General features: G+C 43.1%; 1 protein-coding gene across 2 annotated transcripts in view; it reads left to right on the plus strand.

Annotated features, from left to right (window-relative positions):
• The window catches only part of LOC138268348 (SLAM family member 5-like), a 586,627-nt gene that overhangs the window by 164,719 nt on the left and 398,622 nt on the right, over nt 1-23,286 (plus strand). For both annotated transcript variants that reach the window (XM_069217902.1, XM_069217901.1), the window contains exon 3: nt 21,452-21,700. In XM_069217902.1, coding sequence (XP_069074003.1) covers nt 21,452-21,700 — 249 coding nt within the window. The remainder of the gene's footprint in view (nt 1-21,451; nt 21,701-23,286) is intronic.

Below are 23,286 nucleotides of genomic sequence, written 5' to 3' on the forward strand. Positions count from 1 at the left end.
TGGTTTTGCCTGATTCTCACATGTGGCGGGGGCCATTGATTGCACACATGTAGGCTTAGTGTCTCCTCAGCCACTGAACAAGTTTATCGCAACAGAAAGAACTTTGATTCCATCAATGTGCAGGTTGTCTGTTTCGCAGATATGTACATCTCAAGTGTGTGTGCCCTTTCTCCAGGATCAGCACATGATTCCTTCAGAATGCGGAACAGCACCAAACCACAGCTGATGTCACAACTGCAACCAGAAAGGTCGTGGCTGGTTGGTAAGTCACATCTGTCCTGATTCTGTGTGAGCATTGTCAGGTGCTACAATCATGAAGAGAATGACTCATTGTTGCATTTATGTCCCATTTCCAAAGAGGCGACTCAGCATATCTAAATTGTCCTTGGTTATTGACGCTGCTGAGCAATCCAGCTACGCCAGGGGAAGTCTGCTTCAATGAGGCCCATGAAAGAACACAACAGGCAGTGGAGTGAGCTTTTAGGCTCCGGGAGGCCAGATTTAACTGTCTGGACAGGACTGGTGGAGCCCTCCTCCACTCACCCAGGAAAGTGTGTCAGATCAATGTGGCATGCTGCATGCTCCACAACATTCCCCTGCGGAGGAATTTCCCGTACATCCCAGAGGAGGGGGTGCCTGCAGTGCCACCAGGTGAGAATCCTGAAATGCCAACAGAAGAAAACAGTGCTGACGAGGAAGGAGCTGACTTGTGAGAAGATCTCATCCACAGGTACTTCTCATGACCGTATGTCATGTATTGTTATGACTGCGATTGTACAAAGAACTGTAATTGGGAGAATGTGTGGAGTTTAGTGTTTGGAAACAACAAGGGCGACGATACTCTGCAATAATTAGCCAAAGGCTGATTGATAAGACAGCTTCTGACACATCCCCACTCCTTGTTTTGTTCATTGTACAGGTACTTTCACAATGACATCGTCATGTGGGCATTTCAGAGTTGTGATATTGGCAGGTATGTGATGCTGTCCTGACATATGAAGTGGACATTGAGACCTGTGCTAAGACAGCTTGCACAGTATTTGGATGGAAGGTCAGAAGTGCCCATTTGACTTGTTTTGTGTCCTGTGGTGGGCCTGATGCATTATATGTGTCATCAGGTGATCATAAGATATGTAGGCCCTCATTATAACATTGGCAGCAAATGCTGCATACTGCCACGGAGACGGCTGCCAACATACCGTCACCGTGGCTTCCGACCGTCCACCTCATTATGACCGTAGGTGGAATTCCACCAGAAGGCTGGCGGAATTCCATCAATGGTCATGGCGGTGGATGGCAGTAAGGTGGCGCTGCTGCCAGCAGCAGCGCCACGCCTGCAGAACGCCGCTAACGGTATCATGAGCCATGATATGGCCTGCCGGTGTTTTGCTGGTGGACGCTGCTTCTGGCAGCAGCACAGCATCCCGTCTCCTGCCGGAGGACCCCCTGCAACCAGGTAAGTCGGGTTCTCTGACAGGAGAGAGGGTAGGAGGTGTTGTGTGCGTGTGGGGGTGACTGAGTTTGTATGCATGCATGCGTGTGTCATGCGTGTGTGCATGAATGGGTGTGTGTGTAAGTGCATGTTGTGTTGTGTGATTGCGTATGTGGCTGGATGTATGTTAGTGAGTGTTGCTGTGAGTGTGTATGAATGTATGCATGGTGGGTGAATGTGGGAATGCATGTGTGTATGGGTGTATATGTATGTGTCGATATGTCGGGGGAGGGGGGAGCTATGGGGAGGGGGAGCGGGAGGGGTGGAGGAGACCCCTATCAGTGCCAGGGAAGGAATTCCCTGGCACTGATAGTGCCTACCGCCCTGGTTTCCGTGGTGGTACAGAAACCATGGAAACCATGGCGGTTGGTGGGGTCAAAAAGCCATGGGCGGCCTAGTGACGGCTGCCAGGCTGGAGACTGTAGTCTCCAGCCCGGCGGTCATTACCGCCGTGTGGGTTGGTGTGTTAAATTGGCGGTTTGGCTTTGGCCAAACTGCCAATGTCATAATAGTGGTGGTATGTACCGCCAGCCTGTTGGCGACACTATCGCCTCTATTTCACCGACCGCTGGGGTCTTAATGACCCCCATTGTCCTAGCTTACGACCAAGTCATTTTCCCTCCACATTGGCTAAACACTGTTTTTGTATAAACTGTATATAGCTGTAAATGTGTTTCATCATTGTTGGCGACAGTGCCTCTGCCACAACACTGGCATGTTTGTGTCATACCAACTGATGCATGGACATTGGATCATGATGGGCCTGTGACCAGGGACTGCTGTGCTGCCATCTGTCAATATCTTGGATAATGTGATGTTGAATTACTTTGGTGTTTTATGCAATAAGACTCAAGCTGATGACATCAACCACTTCAATGTTTTCCTATTTTACAGGACAATGTCTGACAAATCCCTTCCTTCTGTGGTATGGAGGTCTGTACCTGTAAATATGTTCAGTTACTCAGTATGAGTCAATCATTTATGATTTTCAATAGTTCTGACATATTGATAGCCTATGTGCTGAACACCATAATACATTTTTTAGTTTGACCAGACAATTGTATGCATGTGTTTGTGTGGGATGGTTGCACTCCTGAGCTGGGGACTGTGAACAAGCAACATATCCCATCTTGAACAGGTACCTTGGATCATCATCATACGGTTCACATGGTCTGACATATCTAGATGGCAAAATATGAAAGAAAAATCAACAGACAATGAATCAGTGGTGGGTGATTTTATTGTGAAGCTACAACTGGCAGAAAATATATGTGACATGAATCAACCACAAAAATGATGTGAAGGGGCCAGTCATGGTGAATGAAATCAATGCAGTAGATGCTACACCACTGGAAGTCCAAAGTCCAGAGTACTATTCCCATTGGAAATGGAAGATGGTTCAGGCTCAGTCCACAAAGTGTTTGTGTAACACACAAGGGAGGTCCTTAAGGAAGAGGGTTGTTACAGACAGTGGTGGGTGTCTTGCCATCAACAACTCCTGGATTCTTTGCCGGACTTCCCCGCTTGCGGGTGGGGTATCAGCTGCTACAGAGCAGGGGTGCCTGTGGCTGGTTGTTCCTCTGACAGGGACTCCATTCCTGTGGCTGGTGCTGATGTTGATGGGCCTGCTGTTGATACGCCAAAGGAAGGGGTAGAATGGTTTTGAAAGCCCTGCTCAGAGTGGTATGTATGTCCCTCAACAGCCCTGTTAGGAAGGCCATCATCTGTTCATTAATGTTCCTCTCTAGCTGCTTGATGTATTTGGAGTTACAGAAACAGGGCCTGCTGGAAGTTGCAGTCAGGTCCCTCCCTCTACTCCCCAACACTTCACAAATGTTTGATATTACACATCCGTATGCAGCCTGCATTTAGGTTTGAGCATAAGTTTAGATTTTGAGACATACCATGAATTCTGGAATGTGTTTTTGTTATTGTGAGATATCCAGGCACCATGTAGACATATGGCATGTGATGGGCCTTGGTAAGTGTGATGTTGAGTCCAATAATACACATTGACAGTGTAATATCTTAGATACTCTGGGTATTGAATGTTGGTGAGGCACATGAACAAGACAGTGGCATAAGCTGAGCTGTGGGCATGCATGACACTGAATTTTTGTGACAGTGTTTTTGCTGTAACTTACCAGACTCCACTCCCCCAGGTATTTCTGTCACGCCCTCAAGATGCAGGATGGCCAAGACCTTCTCCTTCCAGAGAATGTGTCTTAACGGGGTACTGGGCGGGCCACTGCCAGTCTTCTTGGCCTATAGCTGCTGCCTTGAGACCAGGGAATTCATTTTGCCCCTGAGGTCGTTTCATCTCATCCTAATGTCCTTCTTTGCGTGCCCGGTGGTGCCCACTGCATTCACTCTGTCAACGATCCTCTCACATTTCTATTTCCCTACTGAGAGAAGTGTGCTGGACTTGGGCTCCAAACACTTGTGGCCCTTCTCTAATGATTTCATCCACCATGACTCTCAACTCATCCTCTGAATATTGTGGGTTTTTGATCCGTGACATGATTGGAAAATAAAGGGGGTGATAATGACTAACTAAATAAGACAAGCACATTTTGTAAAAAATAAAAATAAAAATAGGCAATGTGTGTGAAGGGTGAAAAAAAAAATGAATGACAAGATGTGTGGTTTGTCTTGCTGTGCTGCAGTGGAATTGCAAAAGATGGTGGTCTGTGTAGGGGTGTGTTTAATAGTATCCATTGCAGGTGTGTACACTTGGCCAATGTGTGTCAGCTCTGTTGTTTTTTAATTCATCCAATGTGTACTTGTCTGTTACTTTGCTGACCGTGAACTGCAGTGGTCGAACACCATTGCCTGACCTCCACAAGGGGACCTCAAAGGCGACTGTGTGTTAGGAAAATGCTGGTGGCTGTCTGGAGCTCTGACCGCACTGGAAGTCGGACCGCCTATATCCAAGCCACCAAGCAGGGGTGAGAAGTCTTTGTGTGAAGGCAGAGCACAGCCTATTCAGGTGCAAGTGGGGCTGTGCCCAACACTGCCCAACATCCTGTCAATTGATGGTCCAACCAGGCACAGTCAATCCCACTATTGTGTGGTATTGTGGAAAGAATAAAACAACGTCCAAATGCTAACTATACCTAGTCATGTGACCCAGGATAGGCTGAAGGCACCAAATAGTTTATGGGAGGAAAACCCCAAGTTTCTAAAAGTGGCATTTTCAAAATTGTAATTTAAAATCTGACTTTACTATTAAAGAGGATTTTTTATTACAATTTCTTCGAGAAAACAAGCATGGCATGCTTACCTGCTCCCAATCAAACATCAGCACTTATTGAATATAATAAGGCCAGCCAATGCCATCCTATAGGAGAGTTACACCTCACGGTAGTGAAGAATGAACTTAGGAGTTTTTCACTACCAGGACGTGTTAACCTTAAAATTATATGTCCAGTCTGTTAATTACAATGCAGCCTGCCCTGTGCGCTACCTAGGGCCCACCGGAGGGTGTCTTATATTCAGTAAAAGGGGAGTTTCAGGCTTGGCATGGACGTTATATTGTGAAGTCAAATAGGCATTTTAAAACTGCTTTCAGACTACAATGGCAGGCCTGGGACATGTTTTAAGTGGCTACTTAAGTGGGTGGCACAATAAGTAGTAGCATTTAATTTACAGGCCCTGGAAATATGGTATACCTTACTACAAGGGACTAATAAGTAAATTAAATATGCCGAAGAGGTGTAAGGCCATTCTACTATGTTTAAAGGAAAGTGCACAAGTTTGTTAACACTGGTTAGCAGTGGTAAATCTAAGGGCAGCAAACTTAATTTAAGCAGTAAGAAGAGGAAAAAGCAAAATGTTTGGGGGAAGACCACCCTAAGGCTGACAGGTTTAACAAGGGTTATCTATAGACTTGATTGTAATTGCACTGTCAATATAGCAAGTGATGATTTCACTATGTTTTATCAGTTATTAGAGAATCTGTTATTAGAGAATCTGTACTTGTACTATTTTTTGCAAACATGAAAAATGGTGCCTTTAACTCAAGAGCCTTCTATCTACCATGGGATTTAAATCACAAAGTGTAGCATATCTTACCAAAATGAGCTCTTGATATGAAGTTTCCTTTCCCTAAAGACATAGCAGATATTTTAAAGTCCACTACAAACAAATGCTGGTTCCAAAATGAGTTTAATACCCAGCTTCAACTAGAGGAAAAGAATATGTTGTAGTCACCTACCTGTACCCCTTTCTTGGTTTATTTCTAAACCCTATGATTTGGTGGTTTCCTGAAATGGCTCTGGTTCATCTTAAATAAAAGTCACAGCACATTCTAGTTACATGCACTCTGCGGAGCACATTTTCTAAAACTTTGCGCTGCACTTGTATCACAAAAGTGATGAAAACCTACTGCAAATTGTTGCATTGGGATTTACTTTCTAATGCAAATCCTGCTTTGGAAGTAGCCTAAAGTAACTCAAAGTAGCACTATATTCCAGTTTACCCTACTTCGTGTCAGTGGGTCATGCCATGGATGGTGTATGTGTATTTCAATGCAATCATCCACAGGTTTTGACACAAATCCTTATTTAACAATATTGATAATTGATTTACACTCCCTTGAGGCAGGTGTAAAGTTTGAGAAACGTTTCATTTTTCCTCAAAACATTCATAACTTTGCATCTGGTCTGTACTGTACAGCACACATACAAAGTTATAAATGTGCTACACCATGGCAAATCATTATATTTGGTACTGTTGAAACCTCCTTCAGAGCAGGAACAAAACCAGAGACCAGCCATTCTTAGGGTATAAAGAAAGACAATTTAATACGTGCACGGGAACTGATGGCTTGAGAGGCCAAGTCCAAGCAGTCCGAATTGCGGAACTTCAAAGCAATCCTTTATGCATGAAGACCAATAGAATGTGAAAATACATTATCCAATCAGAACAATAGAGAGGTCATTTCTTCATCAAGTACATTATGTGATGTTGATCAGATAATGCATGGTGTTACACATATATTAAGCATCTATCCAATCACAGTAGAACAATATTTCATGATGGCACTGTGATACAAGATGACCACAAGCGTGACCTGCGCATTTCCCAGGCGGTTGGGACTTTCCAGGCGTCACCAAACCAGTTTCTTCATAACCTTTCCTCAGACCCATGTGGACATTCAGACGTCTGTCTGTTGCTGGTTGAATGAAGCAATGCATGTTGCATGAGGTGTCTCTTTGAAGCAAGCCTTGCATTACAAGCTGACTGTCAGGGTTAATTTAATAAAGGTCATCCAAACTTTTGTATATGTTTTTCAGGCCTGTTCAGCATTAAGTATCCCAGGATGAAGTCAGGCCTGGAGAAATAATCAAATGGATTCATTATCAAGTTTCCACATTCCCTCCTCTGATAATCAATGATGAAATTGTGTTCCCAATCCTCTTGGAACTGTCTTTTACCCATCAGTGTTTAAGTTTAGAAATTGTGTCTGGTATGCATGCTGTTGCTATCTTGGGAATCATTACTACTGCTGTCTTGCATCATACTTTGTTCAAACTTCAGCGGTTACCTGATACCTTGCACATGGGACATTAACATTAGTTATTATCTGTTGTGTGTGTATGTGTGTGTTTAGAAACAAATATTTGCTTCCCCTACCTGGAATCTGGGAAGCCGAGTTAGGCCACTACTTACTAATTTAGCCTGAACCTAACAACAACCCATTCCTCCTATTATGATCCCTTTGTACTTTATATTATGCATTATAATCAATGACAACTCTTATTTGACAGCCTATGGAACGTTGATGCTGTTCTATGTCTTTCACAGCTATAGTTGGTAAAGGTGATGTACGATACTACTCTGTATTTTGTTATTTACTAAGCACTGCTGAAACAGGTGTGCGCAAACATCAAATGACACAATATATGTAGCTTTGCATCAAACTTCACTTACAATTTAACATTCTTCTTTGGCCCTCAAAGCATGTTTGCTCAACTGTGTGGTATTTACTTGTATTGATAAGTTGGGAAAGAAGTTCAAAGTCTCAAAGTTCAAAGTCTAAGTGTCATTTAATGCTTCTATTATGAAGTAAAAATGATCCGTGGGAAACCAGCAGACACCATGAGAAGTAGCACAAAGAAAACCACTGGTACCCATAACTGTTTCCTGGGGGGCCTTGAAGAGGAGTCAGACATCGTTGTCTTATTGAATTTCAAAAGAGAACGTCAAAATGATTAATTTCCTATACCTTATAATTTGCCCCAGAGGTCACCAGTACTTGAGGCAAAAAGGTATTGTAGAAAGGAGGCCAGGTACTCTAGAACTGAAGGTTTAGGGAGGTCTATCAGCCAGAACATCAGGTGATAAGAGTTGTGAAGTTGAAGTTGACAGTTGGTGAATTTGACGGTGCCCCTGGTCCTCACAGTTCTACCCTTAGGAGGAGACGAAGAGATCCTTAAGTGTTGAAGCTGTAGAGGGTCCCTCTTCCGGAGCCAACAGCCTGCGGTCACAGTACCATGTAACGGCAATCAGTTGTGGCCACAGTCGGTGGTACCCCTGTAGTGTGGCAGCAAAGGATAACCAGCACTTAATGCTCACTTGGGTGCTTTGTATAAGAACCAAACAGGGCCTGCTTACACCCTCTGTCTCTTGGAGTCATGCAGCACGAGCAGTCCTTGTCGAGCAGAGACTCTACCGCAAAGGTGACAGTGGGGCAGCCAGTTTTTCCACTCGTTGCTGCTGCTGAGGATGTCCATGATCAGCTACCTTCTTGATGGAAGAGCTGTGGATCAAGTAGGTCATTCCCTCCCACGTCACAGGTGACCTAGGCCCAATCTCCCTGTTGGAGATCATGTCCAGGTGGTGTTGTCTAGCCAGGAAAGGCCCGCAGCACCTGACGCTGAAGGCAATGCAACATTACTGTCAAAATGACTTATCAGATACTGACAGCTCAACACTAGACATGTGCGTTGGCCAGTCAAACAATATTTCAGTAGGTGCTTAGTTTGGCCACTTTATCAAGTATGCGTCTGCTGACCAATGAAGCAAGTCGTAGTGCATCAATCCAGAACAGCTCAGCAGATGCACAAAACCCAGTAAAGGGACATTTCACACTAGGGTGGAAGGGTATATTTCCAGTAAACCATCTTTGCCTGACCTCACAAACGTGCACATTGGGGCAAGTGTGTGTGACTTGGCACAAGGCAACCTTAAGTTGCTGAGCAACAGCAGAGAGAGAAACAGGTCCCTGGCTGAGTAAATATTGCTCTATTCTGCTTTCTCCTTTTCACACAATGCATTAACTTTAATTGCTCTGGTTAATTGTGTGAAAATTAGGTAAAGTGGACCCTTTTGTTAGCAGCTATAGCATCCTGCATGTAATGGGCAGTAGATGTTCACAGCTCCACCTTTGCCTCCTCATTACAAAGCCAATAAATACTCCCTCCCAAAATACTCAAACACCACCACATTTCATACAATAGATCTACTCATAAAGGATACTCATACATCATCAATCACATTGCATCGAGACTACAGCAATAGAGAATGGTATACAGACAATGCAAAGAATATTAAAGGTTGTATTCACAAGCGTAAGGTTATCAAATAAGCAGTTAGGTCAGAGACATAAACATTGATATCTATATTAAATGAGAGGATCGATGAATGAATTAATGGATTATTTGAAGGCTAATTTATGTTTTCAAAATTGATAGCAAGGGTATCAGTGCTTGGCTCTAAGGGATCCAGAAAGGAATAAAGGGCAGTGTGACGTGCCGGCGGTGCCTGACCCGCCCGTGAAGGCAGCATGTGCTGTTGCTGCTGCACGCAACCCGGAACTGGATGACGGAGTAACCAGTCCCTTTGGGCTTCTGGGATTAAAAGGGGCACGGCGACCAGCTTGCGTGCCGGAGAACGCCAAAAAGGAAGGAAGACAGGTGGCGGACGAGGAGGAGAGCGCGTAAGAAGCCGGAGTGTGGGAGAGAGGAGACGGACGGCAGAAAAGGCCACCGGTGAAGAGCCAGGACTCGAGCGAAGGTGAGGACGTGTCCGGAACAGCAGCACAGGAGGCGCACCGCGAAGATTTCAGCCACGCTTCAGGAGAAGCGTGGCACAGCCAGGTGCGTCCATAAACTGGTTTAGGGGAAAACATTGGTGGGGGTGGCCGGGAGGAGGAGCGGGAAGAAATTAAGAAGGGGAGCGGGAAGGACATAAAGGGTCAATAAACAGGGGGGAGGTAGGAGAGAGCATACGAGGGCAACTCTAAAGAGACAAGAGACAACAGTAGAGGAGAAAGGAGAATCAACAAACAGGAGATAGACACATGAGAGAAAGGAAGCCACAAAAAAAGGGCAGAGAGAGAGACCCAAGAGGCTACAAGATAGAGAGGAAGGAGAATCCAAAAGAAGGCCAAGAAAAGGAAAGAAAACAGAACAACAGGAAGATGTAAACAGGGAGAAAAACAACCCAGGAGCCAGCAACGAACCGCAGATAAGAATTAAATAAACTACAGAAAACAGTAAAGTAATATAGAGAAGAAGGAGAGGAAAACCCTTCAGACAACCGAGACAGGAAATAGGGAAGAGCAGTAAAACATAAGAATAGGGGATAAAGAAAATGAACTTACCGATGCTTTATTTTGTTTTTTCCCACATGCGCCTCCTGGGAGCCCTGGAAGAAAAAGAAAAGGGAAGGAGACTTGAAATCTAGCGGAGGACAGACAACGAGTGAACAGTACAACTTATGTAAAATATATGTCACGCCAGAATCAACAGAATAAATAAAACTCACCTGAACTCATATCCCACTGCCTTCGTGTTGTCACTGACGTACCCGGTGACAGGCAGGAATACTGTGCATTTAAACCATTGCAAACATTACAGTCAGGCTTTTGTAACCATTAAAATGCTTTTTCGTATGTACTAATCCCATTGTAGAAGTCGGAAAAGTGTTTTCAACTCATAAAATTGGATTGTGGATGAATACCTTTTCAGTATCTGGAAGGGCATGCTGTATGCGTTTCTTCCAAACACGAATCAATAGGTTGCATATCAATGTTTTCTGACCCAAATCTGGTTGCAAAATATTAAAATGTTACTGAGACCTAAAATGAGGTGGTAATGCACTAGTGAATGCACAAATGTTTGTTAGAAGTAGGCAACAAACAAAGTAAACATTTTTCAACCCCGTCCTTTTTTCTTAAAGGAAAATTAGTTGTATTTAAAAAAAAAAGTTTGTTTCATTAAAAAGATATCACAGATGTGATGATCTGCTGACATATAGTGAAATCAAGATATTCTGTTGAGAAAATTGCGTTTATGCTAACATTAACTAATGTAGGCTTCAATTCCAAAATGGTTAGTGTTGCCTGCAACTTTCTATTCAGAATGTACTTTTTTTCATGTTTCTTTTTTACTCTGCACACAGGCGATTCATGCCTAAGCAATTTTGTAAACACTGTTTCAAAATGTGGTGTCACTTTTCCTGGTATAGGATGATGTTCCTTTCTTAGGGACTCTGTAGCACACTGTCCACTAACAGCCTCACCTATTAGGAGAATGAAAAATTTCCTAGCTATCGTAACGGAAAGTTTCAATTCTATTAAGGACTCGGAGGCGAGGATTATGCCTTGCTTTCTTCACTTTAATGAATGAGCAGCCAAGTAATTGAAAACAACTACAAATCCCATGAACCATTGGGAAAATGAGTACAGATATAACCAATGAACTGTAGGAATTTTGTCCAATCAGCAGAGAATAGTCTATAATGTAGTCCTTTGTCTGTGTTCAGTCTTCCTCTTTCGAAGCGCGAGCAGTCAAGGAACCATCATGAAGCTTCTTGTTTTGTAGAATCCGATCCTATGAACAATAAAATAGGTTTGAGGACAAACATTCATTCTGAAACTAGGTAAATATCGTATAAAATAAAAGGATACACTTTTCTTTTTTTTTTTTTTTTTTAAATGCAGTCTAAATAGAAACATGAAATCTCTATAGAAAAAGAAACATAAGCTACTTACTACATACGGGGTGGGTTCATTTAAACTTTGTAGTCTTATAAAGGTGATGAAGGGTGGGATAATCCTCGCCTCCGAGTCCTTAATAGAATTGAAACTTTCCGTTACGATAGCTAGGAAATTTTTCATTCTATGTCAGGACCGGAGGCGAGGATTATGCTAGTTTAAAGCTCATCGATAACCAGCTGTGCCATGTTCAGAACTGGTTTAAAATAAAACCTTTTGAAGGTGGACTCTGACGACCAGTCTGCTGAATTAATGATGTCTTCAAGACGAGCACCTAAGTGGAAGGCCTTAGAGGCCATGGCTCCACGAGCAGAATGCGCACCAAAAAGGGAAAGGTCAATGCCTGCTTCATGCATGACCCAACGAACCCAACGAGCAATAGTAGGGGAAGAAACAGCTCTATGAGGTTTACGTAATGAGATAAGGAGTTGATGTTCACCAGAAGGACGGAGTTCGGAGGACATGTCCTCGTATGCTTTAAGGCACTGAACTACACATAGTTTTGGAGCGTCAGGAAAAATCGGATAAGATATAATTCTAGTATTAGTTTTTGTGCGTCTACCTAATGTAAACGAGACTCCTGAAGGAGTAAAGGATCTGTGGGAGATGTCAAGAGCACGAACATCAGAGACTCTTCTACAAGAAATGAGACAAAGTAACATGGCTAGTTTAGCTGACAGCTCCTTCCTGGAAAGGTAGTGATTATGTTGCCAAGATAAGAAGAGGTTCAGAACTTGATTAACGTCCCAAAGGAAAGAGTATCGGGGTTCTGGAGGTAAAGATAGTCTTATACCTCGAAGAAGTCGACAGACCAATTTATGTTCGCCCACAGGGAGACCATCAACAGTTACGTGTCCAGCTGAAATCGCAGAACGATAAGTATTAACAGAACGATAAGCCAGACCTTTGGAAGCCAGGTCAGCAAGGAAGTTCAGTATATGAACTATGTCTGTCTCCACGGGATTAAAACCCCTTCGCAAACACCAACGGGACCATCTTCCCCACGCAGATCTATAGCGTTTACAAGTGCTGGGGGCCCATGCTTTGGATAATAACTCTTCAGCCTGTCGCGAAAATCCCGACACCGACCAGCGTCCCCGGAAATCCGCCACGCCATCAAGGCTAGAGAGCCCTCGAGGACCATCTGGTGAGGGGTACCATTCGGACTGAGAAGAAGCGAGGGAAACAGGGGGAGTCGGATTGGAAAATCCCAAGAAAGTTCCAGAAGAACCGGAAACCACACTTGAGACCTCCAAATTGGAGTTATGATCGCAATGGACGCCGATTGGCGCCGTACCTGTGCGGATGTTCGGGTAATCATCGCAAAAGGAGGAAAAGCGTAAGCTGTCTCCAGACTCCAATCTTGCAGAAATGCGTCCGTAGCTGTTGCCAAAGGATCTGGTCTCCAGCTGAAGAATCTGGGAACCTGGTGATCGAGTCTGGAAGCAAAAAGATCGATCGAGAACGGTCCCCAAAGTTGGGACAGAAAGGAAAAAACTTGTGGATGAAGTTTCCATAGACTGGAATCCCTGAGATGTCGAGAATGAAAGTCCGCAATCTGATTCTGGCTTCCCGGGAGATACTGTGCTGTCACAGAAACCTGATGATCCAGGCAATACTGCCAAAAACTGGACGCCAGATTGGAAAGTGTTTCGGAACGCGAGCCACCTAGATGATTGATATATCGGACCGCGGAAACATTGTCCATCTTCAAGAGGACGTTCGATTTGATAGAATCTTTTGTCCTGCATTTGACTGCAAATGAACCGGCTAGTAATTCGAGACAGTTTATATGTAAGTTCTGCTCTTGTAGTGACCACGTGCCTCCGGTAGAAAAATTGCCACACCGAGCACCCCAACCTACTCTGCTGGCGTCCGATTCTATAACCAAATCTGGAGCCGAACCGAAAATAGCTCTGCCGTTCCAGGCCTCCATATGCGAAAGCCACCAACGAATTTCTTCCACCGCTTCTTGTGAAAGAATCACCTTTTGAGAATACGATAGTCGTTTTCGAAGGTGAGTTGCCTTGAGCCTTTGAAGAGCTCGGTAATGCAGAGGGCCCGGAAAACAAAATTGCCTGAATAGAGGAAGAGAGAAGCCCTATGAGGCGGGCAATCTGACGTAGAGAGACCTTGTGTTTGACCAAGGTACGACGAAGTTGGTGACGTATTTTCGTCATCTTGCGGGATGGGAGGCTTAAGGTCGCGGATACCGAATCGATGGTGAAACCCAGAAAAACCAGTTTTTGAGAAGGAATTAAAAGAGACTTGGCCTCGTTTATAATGAACCCTAGGGACTGCAACAAATTGACGGTAGTCTGAAGGTGCATTGAAAGTTGTTTGGGACACTGAGCCAGAAGTAAAATGTCGTCTAGATAAACAATTAACCGAATTCCCTGAGCCCTGAGGTGTTCCACCACTGGTTTGAGAACCTTGGTGAAACACCACGGGGCTGAGGAAAGACCGAATGGAAGGGTAGTGAATTCGAAAGTTTGATCGCCCCAAAAAAACTGAAGGAAACGCCTGTGGGGTGGATAGACAGGAATAGTAAGGTATGCGTCTTTTAAGTCGAGACGAGCCATCCAGTCTAGGGGCCGCAAAACATCTCGAAGAAGATGAATTCCCTCCATTTTGAAGTGGCGGTAGACTAGCCACTCGTTGAACTCTTTTAGGTTGATGACTGGTCGTCGACCGCCATCTGTTTTGTCCACTAAAAAGATGTTGCTTATGAAGCCCCTCGGATGTAGGGATGTTGGACAAATGGCATGTTTTTGTAGTAGAGCTGAAATTTCGGTGTCTACTAAAAGGGAATCCTCCGAAGAGAACACTAGGGGTTTTGGAAGTGAACCTTGCATGGGAGTTCCCACGAACTCTATATGAAAACCTTGAATTGTTTGAAGGACCCACGCATCTTGTGTAATTTGATTCCATACGTGGATAAAACTCGCCAAACGACCCCCTACTCTTAGAAGGGAAGAAGGGAGAACACTTACCATAAGAGGTTGTTGAAGATCCTCTGCCACCACGATGCCTGAAACGTCTGGCTCTTGTCGGGTAGAAGTTGGCAAATCGGTTCTGATCTTGAAACTGATTCTGCCTGGAGCCTTGCCCCCTGAAGGAGTTGGTTGATTGTGGGCGGCCGGACGAGCGGCCCCTTCCTCGGCCGGCCCCATGGAAAAAACGGGTGGGAAAAACCTTTTTCATTGAGGAATGTGCCCTGTCCAAGGACGTGAAAGTGTTTACAAACTTTCCTAATTCTTTTATAAAAGGCTCCCCGAACAAACCTCCTTGCGCTACTGGGCCTGCCTCAGAATCAGCCAGATCCCCCAGTTTCGGGTCCACTTTAATTAACAAAGAACGTCTACGTTCGGTGGAAAGGGCGCAGTTAGCATTTCCCAAAAAAATGATAGCGCGTTGTGCCCATCCTGAAAGAACCTCAGGAGAAATTACAGCTTCTGAAGATTTTGCATCTTCCGCTATGTCCAAAATCTTTGTCAAGGGTCCCAGGACGTCCAAAAGCTTGTCCTGACATGCTCTCCAAGAACGATCAATCCCTTTTTTGGGATCCTTTACAAATTTCTGCAGAAAAGTAGACATTTTGGGATCCAGATCTGGAGTGACGGCTACCTTATCCGCCAAGGATGGCCGCGGACACTCAGCCCGGAGGCAATTACGAGAATCCTTCTCCAGTGGCTTTCTTATACGTGCTGCCACATAAGCTGCCACTTTGTCAGATGGCGCCCATTCAGATGACCTAGGATGGATAATATCATCAGGATCTAACATATCTGAAATCTGGGGAGCAGATTGCGATCCAGAAGGAAGCCAAGATCTGGATGGACTTGCATCCGCTTCTTGATCCCCCGACGAATCACTGTGAGAGAGGATTGGTGACCGGGGCCTTGAGGAGATTAGAGGAATAGAAGAACCCGAAGGAGTACTCATAGAGTTCTTGACCCTATCAAAAAGGTCTACATCAAAACCTGATTCACGAGGACGTTTAACTGGAGGTGCGTCCACCAAAATATCATTGGATGCCGTGGAGGTGGAAGGAATCACAGGAGGGGATGAGAATTTTGCGCATTCGCGCGCTATTTGTTGCGAGAGTCTGTCCTCAAGGGGACCTATTGCTTCCGAGACGGCCCTATAAATGGACGCGTCCACCGCATCAAAAAATAAATTCCTCCTCCTCATTAGGATCCATATCCATGTTAAAGAATATCGTTAGAAGTTTCTTCTTACTTCCCTTTTTTTTTTTTTTTTTTTTTTTTAATGTATATATAGAGATATATATATTATATACAACTGGGCGTCAGTTGAAAATAGAAAAGAGTGTAAACACTCACTTGGAAATGGCTAACGCCAGGGACAAACTCACCCCAGTGCACTTTGAGTAATAAAGGGGTTTCAAAGCAACCTTTGTTGCTTGCCTGGGAGAAAAGTCCCAGAAAGGCAAATGTAATAATGAAAGAGTTAAAAGAAATCACCAAACTCTACAGACCCCTGAGAAAAAACGGGGCGTTCAAGCCTTTCTTTTTTTTAATTTTTTTTATGGGAAATACAGACCCAGCACAGGGCGTCACTCTCCAGGCAGGAATAATGCTTTTAAATGGCACAAAACAACGAACTTGCAAGCGAGCGCGTCGATGAAATAGCCTCCGACGCGCTCTGAGGAGAAGGCGGGCGTTTGACAGCGCGCGTCGTCGTTCGTTGTTGTGTCGTTATGGTTACCTTCCCGGCAAGCGCCCTCTAACGGTTGCCGGGAAGGTATGTGCACCAGAAGGGGAAACGCTCGCGAAAAGAGCGAAAAAACGCTTCCGCGAGTCAAACAATTTCAACAATGAAATTCAACAAGTTAACAATAAACAAGTATTAAATATGCAAAAAACTTAGAGAGCAAGTGAAAAAAACGACTTATCTCGGCTGCGAGCAGCGAAGAAAGAGGAAGACTGAACACAGACAAAGGACTACATTATAGACTATTCTCTGCTGATTGGACAAAATTCCTACAGTTCATTGGTTATATCTGTACTCATTTTCCCAATGGTTCATGGGATTTGTAGTTGTTTTCAATTACTTGGCTGCTCATTCATTAAAGTGAAGAAAGCAAGGCATAATCCTCGCCTCCGGTCCTGACATAGAATTGTTTTATTCTCATGAGAAATTGTCCTTGTAGTGTAAGTTAAGATATTTGTACTAACTATGGAGGTACTTGAGGAGCACCAGGAATGGGAACTGCATGATCTGAATCTGTGGGATAGTGATGAATAATGTGATTTCAGAAACTGTACCATTTTTAATTTACCCCAATTAGTCCAATTTATGTGACTTTAATGTAATTGTATTCATATATGGATTTCATTGTACTTTGCCTTATAAAAGAAGCCTCTTCTTGAGTGTTTTGGGCTCCATCTCCCTTAATATTTATGAGGCAACACTATGTGGGAAAGCCATCTGATCTATAACTTTGATTTATTTCTTAGAGGTGAACTGTATTTGGTTCTGCTAAATCATTTCCTGCATTGTATTCTGAGCTTCACGCTATTACTTTATGTGAATTACTAATTACCAGACTTCTTATCATTTATTTTTTGCTTTCTGTCTGCTTTCTGTAATTATTTAAACCTTTAATAATTCTTAGCTCATTTTCATTGAAAAGCCTTATGTGCTTTACTATTTAAATTATAATTTGCATTGAGAACTGTTGAACAGGTCCAGTTGAGGAGAAAAACAATCCTTAGGGGATTAACACTGCTCCTGGTCTGTCAGAAGCACTTTACGTTGACATATTATTAGAAAAAGCAGTGGCCTCCAATCATAGTGAGTCACAATTTGAAACCATCCTCATTAATATTCATGAGTTAGGTCGAGTTCCTACCCATTAAGATTCAGAATTTTAAGAACCAGCATATAGGGAGATAGATCGGATCTTAAAATTCCCTACTGGTTGCAAAATTATTGGTTGCAAAGTGCAAACCATATTTTGCCACCAGTAAGTAGTACATTTGGCCCAAGGTGAGGATGAGGGAAACATTTTAATGAAACTGAGTTTGGTGCCACAAATTCAATGTCTACAAACAGTGTTACTGAAGATTTGTTGTTTTTTTAAAGAAAAACTATGAAAGACAATACAACCACTCTCCTAGGGAAGCTGGTTTCAGAACAGTGAATGGCAAGCCAGCAAAGTGTTGACAATATTTTCAGGAAAGGTTCTGCAACAAATGGTAAATGCTGATTCAAATATTTATTTAGTGCATAGTGCTTAATTTATAACCATGCTCCTAAGTAGTTTCAAGTTGATTCTAAGTTGCATTAGAGGCTGTAGTGAACTCACAATCAGTGACTTATGTAGTTTTACTCTCTTGGTAGTTGCTCATGGACTTGTCGACTGATTAGTCATTTAGACATTGTGTCTCTTCTTAAGACCTGTAGCAGAATGTAAAATCGTGGGGTATCTGTGAAATATGTGGAGTGGTCTCTGAGTATTCCCATCACCCAAACATAATTACTTATCTCAAGTGTGCATTCATCCAAGCCCCTTCTTTATATGACAGTATAGTTCTGGTTTGCTGCCAGTACCCAGGGCTCTAAGTTTTAAGGTTTGTGCAAACCTATTGACTGGGCATGGTGCTCAGGGGAAAAGAGCTGTCTAATAGGAACCCTTGAGCTGTAGAACCCTCAAACCACAGAGGCGTGTGTGTCTTAGACATAGTAAGCATTTCAGTAGCCAAGGATAATAAAGTAGTTCATTCCATTATTCTGATTAAAAGAATTCTCTGGATCAGAGAGAAAAATAAGTCCTGATTTAGAGTTTGTCATGCCCTGTCCCACAAGCTGATGATCCTTCTACTTAAATGAGAGTTGGGTGGAACAATATTGTTTCTGATAGCTGTGCCCCTTCTGGCTCTGCAGGCAGAAGCCCTACACTGACAGCCCAATGGAGTTGGGGCTGCCAGTGTGGGTGCATTAGACCAACCACTCTATTTAGAGCAGATGGTCTGATGTATTGGTTCAGTTCAGGAAACCCTGGCAGTTTTGAACTGAAAAACAAAATCACCCATCTACATCCTGGAAGACATCTCTCATGGTGTCAGGACTATTTTCGTTTTGTTTTTTCAAAAACAAACTCCAACTTAAGGTGGTTTTTTTGGTAAAACAAATATGTTTGGTGAGCAACTGCCTGTAACATGGTGGCCACTCACCAAACTTTCAGTGATATGACATTAGCTTCTCCGAAAGCACAGAAATCTATGCAGGGCCAGGCAGATCTCTAAATGTGGGTGGGAGTCCAGCCAGTGTGGTAGAGGATATTACCTCCGCGACCCTGACAGACGGTGGGCCGCCTGCGAGAACTTTAACCAGGCCAATAGTTTTCAGTGGGACATAATAAGGCCCTTCATCAACAAAGACATTCTTCTAGTAAATTCTGAGGTGCCATTTGTCTAAGGTGGATGCAGGCTCATCTTGAAAGTCATCAGACTAACAAACAGACAAGAATGAAAATATATAAAGTGTGTGATTCCAAAAGGCTCTATCATTGCTAAAGTCAGGAATTCACTTTAGATTCACTTAGCCTCAACCTCAGTAATATTATTATGCTCATGATGTTCTCTGTCGAATGGTAGAACTGAAACAGCCACCTCCCTTTTTTCCTGCTACGCTTCAAGTAACCAGATACTGATATAGCAGCAGGAGCGGCTCCTTCTGGCTGTGCCAGAAGCAGAAAAATAAAACGATAGTTTACTATTGTTTTATTTTTCTGTTTCAGGCACAGCCAGCAGGGAGGGGCGGGCTGGAACTTGGGAGGTGGGAGGGGGAGGAGGGGAGAGTGCACCTAAGTGCCCATGTGTGTTTGGCTGGCCGTCTGAGGCACACATGCACACTTGGGTTTTTCCAGCCCGGCTGTGTTAAACAGCCAGGCTGGAGAACCTGCACAGACCCCAGGGCTGTGTCTGAGCGGCGGCCCTTGACACTCAGACCAATCAAGGTGCTGCTTTCATGCAAAGGCAAAGGCATGCGAGGCAAGGTAAGTGCTTTTTAATTAAAATGTTTTTTTTTTTACATTGTCTCCATCCCAACCTCCCTCTCCCCCCCCCCCCCCCCCACCCCCGTCCCTCTCCTTGAGTTATGCAGTGGCCACCGCTGCGTAGCAGCTTCCTAAACTTTATTTGGGACTCCCTATTAGTGCAACCAAAGCATTGTTACCTACTTTGACCTTTAATGCGTGCAAGAAAGGTCTGAATTACAGCGCAGGTATTCCTCTAGAAGCTTAACTAACTTGTCTTATTCCGAAGTGAGTGCTTACAAAATTTGATTTGCTCATCCTTGATCAGGCATACCTAACGGCTTACTTAATGGGTTTTAGAGGTTCAACTTCTGTACATGTGATAGCAAAAACCGAGGGATTACTTCCCTTTTTTCCTGGTAATATGTAAATATTAGGCAGCTAGTGCAGTTTTAATGATGTTTGGGACCCTGGGCAAGGCATAATTTGGCGTCTCCTCTTCACAATAACTTTACGTTTATCATCCATATTATTATGTGGCAAGAAAAGTCCAGTTAGGAATTTACAATGCTAATAGTTCTAACTCAAGCAAATGCGCGATCCCTTACATTGCAATGCTTGTTCAGCTTACTAAAGCCCTTATGATGCCAAACAATGTTGAACTACTCATAAAATTTTGACACAAAAGTAGTAGTCATCCAACAAATTAGACCAAAGCCATTGCATGTAATTTTCGCATGTGTTTTTTTTAAAACTGGTAGAAATCACCCAGACAGACCCTCAAACGAAAGACCTAAATTCGTGCAAAGCCCCTGTGTCACAAAAAGCCTACTATAGACCAGTTGGGATATGCCATTGTTCCTTCACTGTATTACTGAAATTGTAACTTCCTGAGGAATATGAATCATAAGATTATTGCCACTGAAACTGTGACTGCATCTTGCTTTGAAAATGTTTGCAGACAAGCCACGCTAAAAGATTGAGAGTAGTTCAACTTTGCATAAGGGGACTACTGTTTTGAGATTAAAAGTCACCTTAAAAATAGATGTATGCAACTGTCACGAAAAGAAAATCTAAAATTGTAGGAGCCTTACTCCCAGTCACGTGTCGCAGGATTTCAAGTTTTAACAGGTGAGGAAAGACCCTGAAAACTAAATACATTTCCAAGGATAGAAAGAAGGCTCGGAATCGAGCTCAGATACTCGTGATAGACGGGCAGTGCTTAATTTTAGCCGATGGCTGTGGGGGGGGGGGGGGCGGAACTTATTTTTTGGGGCCAGCACTTATGTTTTTTTGCATCAGGCATTTACTGAGAGCAAAAGACACTAATGGGAAATACGGGGAAGAGAAACATGGAAACGCACAATAAATGTAGAAAACAGAAAGCTGCAAGAGTGATCTAAAGGGGCAGGTAGTGGCTGTAACTAGATTAAAAAGGCCTGAGATGTATTTAGGATTACGCTGCCTCAGTATTCAGTACTCTCCCATTTAAATGCAGCAGTCGCGTGTTTCAGCAGAGAGCTTTGGTCCCAGGCACTTTTTTATTTTTTTATTTACAAATTAACCACTATAGCCAAGCCTGTAATGGGAGTTGGCGATACTAGCCGCCTCTGGTTATAATCCTTCTTGGAATGAGACCCATGCAAATGTTCACCTATTCTGCAAGTATAATAGTTTTTAAAATGTATTAGCAGTATATATCACAAATTTACGGGAACCACTCCCCCAACCCCTTATCTATTTATATGCCAAAAATGTAGGATTATGTTCAACCTTGGTGAACATTGGTAATGTTCTAATAGTATTACAGCCTTTCCGTCTCAGGCTATACCTGGGCCCTGACGGATGGCATAGTCCTCGGCGCAGGGAACAATAATTTATTAAAAAACAAATATTTTGTTTCCCTATACCTTTGAAATTCACATTGCATTAACTTCCTTTTCTACCTTAGGCAGTGTGACAGCACAAGTTACCATCATCACCGGTAATGAAACCTGCAACATCATTTTGAAGTGCACTGAGAAGGGTGGAGGTAATGTGAGTTATGAATGGAGAGAGGGACACGTAAAAACAAGCAAAGAACCTCTTCTAAATTTCACTTTGAGAGAAGGAGATGACAAACTGGAAGTGTGTTGTAAAGTGAGAAACCCTGCCAGTACTTCTGAAGAATGTGTCATTCCATGGAAAGAAGCTATTAAAGGTAAGAATTCGCCTTAAAATTACCTATACTGCCTGTTTGGTGATGACTTGCGATTTTCTGTGTATGGTCATATTTAATTCTACTTTTGTGAGCTTGTTTGGGATTTCCACTGGATAAAAGAAAAAAAACACAGGAATGCAGCTGAAATGTTCAGGACAGCCCCATTTATAGAAGGGGGGAAGGAGAAAATGTCCCTATGGCTATCTCAGATTCCCAAAGTAACTTTCTGCAGAACAATCATCATGAGATGCATCATAATTCAACACATTAAGGATGACAATAATTTAAGCGGTACTGATTTGATATGTTGTTTACCCTTCATTGTTTCATTTTCTTTTTCATGATTTGTTGATCTATTCTTGCACATTGACAATATACCCATCACAAAGGGTATCATTAATATCACCCCAGCACTTAAAGCCGCATTTTTATCAGTATAATCCATTGATTGTTAGAGGTTAATTTTGCCATTTTTCAGGGCACAGATAAACCTCTTTCCTATTTATTAAAAATTCTTGCATGTTATGTTCATCCTAGATATCTGATTTCTTCTTTGATTTGGGGATCTGTATACTCCATGTCATTATCTCAGAGTTGGTCTTGTAAACCTTGTAACCCAATATGTTTCAAAATTCTCTGGTTGATTCGTTTATTTTGGCTAACAAACATTTAAGGTCGACTGTTTTAAAGCTGTCGAGTGCTTGGACGTTTTTGGGGGTGAGTGAAGTTCAGCTGTATATATTAATTTGCTACCTTATTACATAGCAGGCCATTACTGAAAAAGGTAACTACCTATTCTGATCATAATGCTGAGCTAGAGGGTGGATATATAAGTTAAAAAGGTAAAGTGATATCGGGCAGCCGTGGCAGCTCCCTCTTCCTCTCCTGAAATTCTGGATTAGATTACAGTTGACTGAAATCCTGGCTTTGGGAGCTTCATAGAGAGGTTGAAAGGCTCAAACAAATTCCCCTTTCATCCCAAACAGATGTGGCACCTCCCACAAGTAACTCAAGTTAACCCTATCAAAAGATTTGACTGCATCTGATGTAAAAATGGTAGAGGAAGTCCGAGTTTCCAGTGCAAGGTCTATAGGTCAGATCAACATATGTGACACGTCCTGAATCTCTTTTCTGGGAATAAAACACTTTTGATACTCATGAATTAAAAAGCCCACCAAGGCTCTCACCTTTCTGGCCAGAATCCCAATAAATATTTTATAATCACTGGTGAGCAGTGAGATGGGTCTGTATGACTCAAATGCTTTCGGGTCTTTATCAGGATTCAAAATAAGGTTGAGTGTTGCTGCATTCCAAAATCAGTTATTTTTTCCAATTAATCAAAATGTAATTGAATTTAGAATTTGGACCTACTGTATCTAGCATCTCCTTATAAACCTTGCCTGGAATGCTATTGGGGATGGCCACAATCCCCCCTTTTAATCTTCTTCATGCTATTTCCTCCTCTGGAACTGGTGTATTTAGAGCTTCTAAATGGGCCACTGTAAGAGATGGAACATCTAGGTTATTTAGCTAGGACCAACAAAAGAGTGGACTGGCTAACTCATCTTCAAGACACAACAACCTAA

This window comes from Pleurodeles waltl, chromosome 12 (genome assembly GCF_031143425.1).
Source record: "Pleurodeles waltl isolate 20211129_DDA chromosome 12, aPleWal1.hap1.20221129, whole genome shotgun sequence".
NCBI classification, from domain to species: domain Eukaryota; kingdom Metazoa; phylum Chordata; class Amphibia; order Caudata; family Salamandridae; genus Pleurodeles; species Pleurodeles waltl.